The sequence below is a fragment of the Charadrius vociferus genome, unplaced genomic scaffold, assembly GCF_000708025.1.
Source record: "Charadrius vociferus isolate BGI_N301 unplaced genomic scaffold, ASM70802v2 scaffold163, whole genome shotgun sequence".
Lineage (NCBI taxonomy): Eukaryota > Metazoa > Chordata > Aves > Charadriiformes > Charadriidae > Charadrius > Charadrius vociferus.
The window spans coordinates 5,869,519-5,877,231 of NW_009648332.1; the positions used below are offsets into that span (position 1 = coordinate 5,869,519).

Sequence of the window (7,713 nt, forward strand, 5' to 3'; positions counted from 1 at the left end):
TTCATGTCTTTCTACCTCTTTGGGTGTCGAAGAAATTTTGGGAACAGCCCTGAAGGCTCAATAAAACGAACGCCGTGTTTGCTCAGTTTAACAATCTCTCCATTAAATAAGGCGTGGGAGGTGGGAGGCAGTACTTGGCGTCGAGTCTGGTGTATTAAACGGTTGTTTTTAAGCCGCAAGTGTGTTTTGCTGGGCTGCTAATGACAATTGCTGCAAAGAAAAGAGCAGGGAAGCAAGCGGGGATGCTGCCAGGCAGCTCCCCGCATCCCCCGGACTCGGGGTCCTGCGGGGTGGGAAGAGGTGTCCGAGCTGGGGCATCGCTGGAGCTGCTGCGGGGAGGGGGACACCCGGGTGCTGTTCAGCTACGTTACCCAAGAGCTGCAGCCATGCTGGGGAAGTCGTTTCTTCCTCCTGGGCCGATGCAAATATTTTGTGGCTAAGTCCCCTTCCACGCCCTAAGGGGACTGTCACGTTCAAGTCACCGTGTCCCAAATTCCCCGCCAGCTTCTGCGGAAGAAAAAGAGAGGCACCTCCTTCCACCCCTTCCCGCAGCAGGATTTGAATAACCAGGTGTGAGCATCAGCCTCCCTCGTTAATGCGTTTGATAATTGACCAAGCGCTCATTCCTGTGGGAGGGCGGCGTGCCCAAAGAGCAGCGTCCGGCTGCTCCTCCGCGCCCCGAGAGCCGGTGACCCTGCCTGCCGCCATGCCTGCCCGCTGCCTCCTCCTCCTCCTCCTGGGGCTGCTCCTGCCGCCGGAGCCTGCCTGCTGCCAGGAAGGTAAGTGCAGGCAGCTGCCTGACCTCCCGGGGAAACTGAGGCAGGAGGGAGGCAAGAGGGGCCGTCGAGCACCAGGCGGGTGGGAGCTGCTCAGTGGGGTGGCTTTGGGGACAAGGGACAACTGTGTGAAAAAGCCTCTTAAGAAGAGAAAAAACATCCCAGCTCCTGCCCAAGCTTCAGCTCTGGCTTCGTATCAGCAGGCGATGGGGACGGGTGGGCGTCCAGTGGGTTGGGAGGTCTCATCGGCACTGGGACACGGAGACTTTCTACCTGTTTTGCTGAAGGCTGAAACTGCCGTCCGTGGTTTGTTTCTCCTGCTTATGCGGAGATAAAGCAGCTCTGATTTACCTCCGGCAGGACTGTGGCACCGAGATGAGTAATCTGTTTTCTTAAGGCTTTTTTTTTTTTTGCTTTCTCCTCACTCACGTCCCTGGGCAAGCACGGCGTTGGGTCGCTCCCCGAGCTCGCAGGTTTTCCTGTTAATCTGTAATTTTGATCACTGCTGAGGTGAGGGAGCAAATGTTTTCCTCTGCAAATTGCCCTCCCGTTCCCTTCCCGAACACTTAAGAAAGAAACTTCCTATGACTAGGGCATTATTTTTAGGAAATTCGTGGAAGGATTTGTCTAAGGCTACAAATAACGAGGTGTAATTAAAACTCATCTGATGCTGCCAAAGTCCTGGAAAATTCCCTCCCCCTTTCTCCTTCTGCTGCCCCAGCCCTGACCAAAAAAAAATCCTGTATTTGTTTACCAACTTGCTGAGGATTTAACAGTCTGGGGTCTCCACTGTCAGCAGGATTGAAAGTTTTGCTGTTGACTGGAAAGAAAAAAAAAAAAACACAACAAAAAACACCTTTAATGAGGATTTAGAGCATGGCACAGCTTCCTCGGAGAGCGGAAAAGACGGGGGCCAGCCGGCGCTTTCCAAGCACTCAGGGAAGATGTATCAAAAAGCAGATCTGTGTCTTCAAACCAGCTGTTGAGTATGGAAACGGAGTCACAACACGTGCAAAGGCTTATATCGCCATCTGCACTTGGTCTTGTTTGTAGCTGTAGACACACGTCTGTCGGGGCTGCAGATCCCACATTGCTTAGTTTGGCTTAGAAGATCTTGGTCGGGAGGGAAAAAACTATCATTGCCATGGGGTGGAACAGGGAGGAGGTGGCAGAACCGGAGGGACAGGCTGTCCCAGGAGGGACATCCCTGGTAAAGCATTTTTCCAGGAACACAGTCCTCTTTCCACAGGTGAGACTCATCCTTTTGGCTGTCCCTCCTGGCAGGGCAGCAAGGTGTGCTCCAATGAGGCTCCAGCCAGGCGGTCCCCCCCAGGGCTGCCATCCGCATACTCACTCCCCGAGAAGATGCTATCAAGCTCTTGCCTCTGCCTGGTTCCCATTCCTCCTTTCTTATGCCCACGCAAGTTCCCAGCGCCCAGGGGGGTACTTCAGCCCGATGTGGATGCATTTGCCATTCCCACTGCCATCCTCATCTCTCTTTGCAGCCAGGCTCTATGCGGTCTCTCAAAACCAGAACCTCTTGATTTTGGTTTTGGTATTTTTCCTTTTTGCTTTGGATGCTCTGAAACCTGGTGGAAAACAGCCATCTGAGTGAGGTTTTGCTTGCAAAAACATACACTACCTCCTGAGCACGGCTGCTCGGTGGAGGTTTCCTACCACTTATCTTCTCGCCCTCTTTGCTTGAAGATCACGAGATGCAAATTTGGCGTTTTCAGTCATCACTGACTTCACTCCCTGGTTGACTTTGAACTCCCTTAACCCCGGCACAAAGCTCACTGAGGGCTGGACCTGACTATCCCCTCGTAGGCTTAGGCTGGAAACCGGGGCCCCAACAGGAAAAATAAATTACAACTAATAAATAAATCTGGCTGAGATAACAGCCAAGGGCAGAACGAGGGAGGAAGCAAAGCGAAGCGAAGCTCAGCCTGGAGGCAATAGGTGTGTTGGGGGGTGCACCCATGGGGGTGATGGGCAGCAGGGGCAGGAGCATCCCTGCCCATCACGTAGGGCAGGAGGGGACCAAGTCCTGCTCTTCCCCACTGCCACCACCCTTCCCGGTACCCCCACCAACAGCCTGCCGATGCGATGGGATTTCAGCCAAAACAGTCTGATACAAGAGGGAGTTTCCTCCTGAATTCCTCCTGCTTGAGTTTTGTCCCCGCGACCTTGCAGTAAACGTGGCAAGTGTCTCTGCAGGGAGGCGGGAAGGCTGAAGGCCGTTGTTCGGGGATGGTCTCCAGGCTGCTCACTCTGGGGGTGCCACCGCTTTCTGGGCTGGCACGTGCAGTGAGTCAGGTGGCCAGGCTGATTCCACTTCCAAGAGGAAAAAAGAGTTTCGTTTTGTTTTGTTTTTAAATAAAAGCCTCTTGCAGTAAGGATCCAAGGAGCTGGAGGTCTTACCAAAGGTCAGGTCCCCTCCCCAAAACCAGAGGAAGGAGATGAGTGCTGTCAGCGGTGGAGAACGGTGTGGAGCTGGTTGTGGATGAGGAGTTCGCACACGCCTGCCTTAATTGCCACTAGTAAAGGTTATTTGCTGTTTATAGCAGAGATTTGTCTCCCACGAGACAGATGAAGTGTTCAGCTAGCGTAAAGCTCCCGAGTTGGACTGAAGTACCAAAGTACCCATGCTGGGGCAGCTGGTGGCAGGGGCTGGGTCCAAGTGGTCCAAGGCTGATGGTGGGGCTGGCAGGGAGCATCCTCCTCCTGCCCCGTCTGCCTGTGCAGAGGGACCTCTGTGCAAGGGTTGGCATCTCCATCAGCAGAGAGAGGAAAAGCTGTGCCTCAATAAATTAGCAATTAAATCCCAAAGGGATGTGTCTGCTTGGACAAGGTCTCCTTTCGGTGCTGATATTCAGGAAAACACTTGAGGATGGGTTTGACTACATCTAAGTGCTCCATTGCCCAAAAGCCAGTGGGAGGAGAGGAGCAGCCATCCCGGCAAGGACTGGTACAAGGTTTCTTCTTCTCATCCCCCTACCCTCTAGTTCATCCCATGTCCAGGAATACGTCCCGCAGCTTTCCCATTTGAGGCTGCATCACTGCTCAGGTCTGACTGGAGAAAAAGGAATCCATGAGGCTGTCCCACCCTGGGAGAGCTGAGCACGCGGCGGCCGGCTCCTGGCCACCCCCCCTCCTGTCGCCTGGCCCCCTGCCAGCCCTGCCTGGCCTTTGCGCTGGAGGCTGTTGCTCTGAACGCTTCAGCCTTCAATTTCCCGTCATAAATCAGTTAGCTGCTCTGGAAACTTGTTGAATAGTACATTTTACTGAAATCCACACAGGCGACCTTTTGCTGTGAGAGTGACAACTGCATTTTACGCCATCCTTGTTGCAGGGACCCTTATTTTACCAGGTAGTATTTGGAGAATAACCCAGAAACGACATCTGTGGCATCTGGGGATGGAGAATAAACAGTTTGCTGAAACCCTTTTGCCTTCTTTCACTTTGGGCAAACATCCTCCCTCCTTCCCTCCATGTTCCCAAGCCCTTTGTCCCCCCATCCCAGAGACACCTGCGCCCCACTGCGTACGTATATGTATGTGCATATGGGGCCAAAAAGCTTCAAGACATCGCGCTCCACATGCAAATGCCAGTGAAACTGCTGTTATTTGCCCTTTATTTCATTGCTATCTCTCAGGTAAGCCTGCCTGGATTAAAAGCAACATGCTCTGCTCAGCTTTGCAGGACCGAGTTCTTGGCTGGACATTGGTGAAGATGGACGGGAGAAGCTCGGCAGACAAAGCCTGAGGATGTACTTCTAACATGTGTCCTCTTATTTTTCTGCAGCCCGGGGCAGTCTCCAGCCGTGGTCGCAGGGTGTCATCGCAGTGGTTGTGTTTCTAGTCCTGGTGGCCATCGCTTTCGTGGTCAATAGGTTCTGGTGTAAGGAGAAAGTGTAAGTGTGGGAGCACCGGGGTTTGCTCCGGGTTGGGTTTAGCTGCCTCTGCACGGGTCACTTCCAGCCACCTCCGTCCCCATGCCAGGGCTGGGAACACCGCGATCGCTGCCAGGCAGGGAGAGCAAAGACTCCCTGTCCTGCTCTCCCTGTCCTCTTCGCACTGTCCTGGTCTCTGTTCCCTGTTACTTATTGCCAGATGCGAGCGTACGCCGTCCTTCCCCCCTGCTCCCTGCACAGGGGCAACCTCAAACAGAGCACTCGGATGTTACCACGAGAAAGACAGGAGAGCAGCAGCGTTGTGGCTGGTTTACAAGGGCACGCATCTCGGGGGGCTGGCCTGAGCCTGGTTTCCTATAGATTTGGGGGTTGCAGTTCTCAGGTGCCTTATATCCATGAGAAAACAAGCCCAAAACAGCTTTATCTGCAAAGCAGACCCGTCCAAGTCAGCAGAAGAGAGGTAGCCGAGCCGTGGCAGTACTCTCCACCCTCCCATGGCACAGGGGAATGAAGTGGCCTTATTCATGAGAAAAAAGGCTGTGTGAGACCGGTTACCTCTTGCCTGCTGCTGGGCAAGTGAAGCCACAGGCTGTTGCTCCTGCCCAGCTGATCCGGGCTAACTGGCTAATTAGCAGTAATTTGATCTTGAATCTGAGACCAAAGTCAACAGGGGATGAAGATCGGAAGTGCCTTATAGACTGGTTCCCAGTTCCTCTGCACCAACACAGGTGCTTTGGGCTTTGCCCCCAAAGGTGCCGGAGTCTTCTTATATCTGCACACCCCTGCAGGCTCTACGGGCTGAGGAGATGGGGACTTGGGGTGTACCCCGATGCTCAGCAAGCCAGCTTCTGCCCCAGATGCACTTAAAGGGAGCCCTTTGGGATGCATTCAGGGCCAATGCATAATGCACTGTGTATGTATATATTTATACGGCCGGATTTGCAACTGCAGTCTTTGTTTCCCAAAGAGAAACCTTTGTCCTCAAACTGGAGGAGCCCCCAGCCCATGGAGGGGGAGGCACGGACGGTGTTTCCCACCGCTGCCAAGTGTCCGGCTGCCTCTTCCCAGCCTGGAGGCAGAGGATGCTGAAGAGGGCTGGAGGGGGGGGAATGGCGGCTTGTTTTAATTAATCTGGCCTCTCTTCAGAAGAGCCGGCAGCTAGGCTTGGCAGCCTGGCGTGCTGCCAGCCCCCCCCTCCACGCTGTCACGGTGACAGCAGCTATCAGCTCAAGCCATTGCCTGTTTATGCCAGTCTGTTCCTCGGAAAAGCCTCCCGAATCGCCCTTGGGAGAGCGCTGGAGGAGGCAGGGATGCTCACGCAGGGTGGACCTGCACCCACCCACCGTGGCTAAAGCCTCCCAGGGCTGTTCAGTTCATGGGCTTGCGCCAGAGCCGAGTTTTTGGGCTCCGGCTGAGGGTGAACACCCGGTCCCTGCCCTGCGGTTCCTTCTGCGAGCGATCCAGACTCACATCCAAGAGGAAGCCGCTGGGTTTTGCACACACGGATGTGCACGCGTACACCCCTCCTGCGTCAGGGCTGAGGCGCCGGCCGAGCCTCGGAATTTCTCTCGTTGTCAGTTGGGACTGTAGGGGACTATTTTGCAACAGATTACATAGAAGAAGACTGGAAAAACCTGTTAGCGGGAGAAAGTAATCCCACATATTGACAAATGAGCCTTGCTGAGTGCCAGCCCAGCGCTGGGAGTACCAGCGCCAGAGACAGGGGGTGGCATCGGCGTCTGGGCACAGCCCTTGCAAACCTGCTGCAAGGGTGTTTCTCCTTGCCTGTGTCCTGCTGGGAAGGGGGGCTGAGGTGGGTGTCCGAGGCCAGGATCACACATCCAGGTCCCTTATTGTCTCTGTGGTGTTGGAGCAGTTCCTTTTGCTGTCACCATCACGAGCTGCTCCCAGGTATGGCCCCTCCGTTTCTCCATCTCAGCTCCTCTCTTCTCCCTCTCCAGGGAAAATGTCGAGACGGTGGTGAGTGTCGAGGACAAGCAGGATGCTGTCACATCCAACGGCCACGATGGGAGATACCTAACCGCTGCAGCCGACTTCAGGTAAAGGACTTGCTCAGAACCTCTTCCCCATGGCTCCTGGTCTCTATTCTACTCCTCTGGGGATGGTTTGGACATGCAGAGCCGCAGCCTCTCCCACTCAGGGTGTCAGGTGTCCCATGTACCAGTTTTTTGGGCTCTTATGCTGTCCAGGGGCTAAAGAGAAGGCAGTGAGGGAGTATCCTCCCCCTCCCCAGTCTCTCCCCATCCCTGCAGCTGAGCCCCATTGTCCATCCACCACCTTGCAACCTGCTACACCGCATTTTTCTTATGCTACATCACACCTTTCAAGCAGGGGAAACCATCAAAAGTGGCCATAGGTCACCGCGCACACGCTGACTGTCAAAACAGTCCTCAGTAGAAATCAGAGCAATTCCCACCCCTTGCTTGGCTCTCCTCCTGGCAGGGGGACCCCTCCTGCCCTCCCCACCTTGCCCCTCGCTCACCGCACGACTGGCACCAGCAAGTTCAGGGCCCCGGCTTTGGCTTTAGAGAGGCTGGTCTTGCTGGGGTCAAGCTCACCTCTGTGCTTCTCCCTCCCAATGCAGGTCCAAAGACAGCCAGCACGCCTACGAGAACACTCTGGAGCTGGAGGAGAAGGTGGTCACCACTGCCATGTAGCAGGAGCCCCAGCCATCCTCCCTCCTTCCTCCTCTCACTTTGCTTCCCACTGTTGCGATGGGCATTTTCACAGGGACCCTCTGCACTGGCATCCCCTGTGTGTGGTGGCTCCCCGACCTCTCCACGGCACCACCATCTCCTGATCTTTTCCCTTCCCACCTGTGGGACATGTTTTTCTACCTTGGGGGCTGTTGTCCATGAGGACATTTGTCCCCAGGAGAGGTCCAGAGGTGCCACTTTTCCTGCCCAGCAGTCACCCCACCTGATTGGCGAGGTTGATGGCCTCAGTCCCAGGGAGATGCTGACCTGCTCCAGGGCATGGAGGGATTCCCGCTGGGTGCCTGGG

The 7,713-nt window shown here is 55.0% G+C and overlaps 1 protein-coding gene across 1 annotated transcript; it reads left to right on the forward strand.

Annotated features, from left to right (window-relative positions):
• The first annotated feature begins 706 nt into the window (after positions 1-706).
• PDZK1IP1 (PDZK1 interacting protein 1) lies at positions 707-7,367 on the forward strand. The gene is made up of 4 exons (XM_009884639.1): positions 707-779; positions 4,581-4,689; positions 6,651-6,749; positions 7,295-7,367. The coding sequence occupies exons 1-4, from the start codon at positions 707-709 to the stop codon at positions 7,365-7,367; spliced, it is 354 nt and encodes a 117-aa protein (XP_009882941.1).
• The last annotated feature ends 346 nt before the right edge of the window (positions 7,368-7,713 follow it).

What these genes read in the sequence shown, in the direction of transcription:
- PDZK1IP1 (XM_009884639.1), top strand. Translation starts at nt 707, where the DNA reads ATGCCTGCCCGCTGCCTCCTCCTCCTCCTCCTGGGGCTGCTCCTGCCG. An exon ending in GCCTGCCTGCTGCCAGGAAG is followed by an intron (nt 780 to 4,580) that starts GTAAGTGCAGGC and finishes ATTTTTCTGCAG; the next exon opens with CCCGGGGCAGTCTCCAGCCG. An exon ending in ACCGCTGCAGCCGACTTCAG is followed by an intron (nt 6,750 to 7,294) that starts GTAAAGGACTTG and finishes CTCCCAATGCAG; the next exon opens with GTCCAAAGACAGCCAGCACG.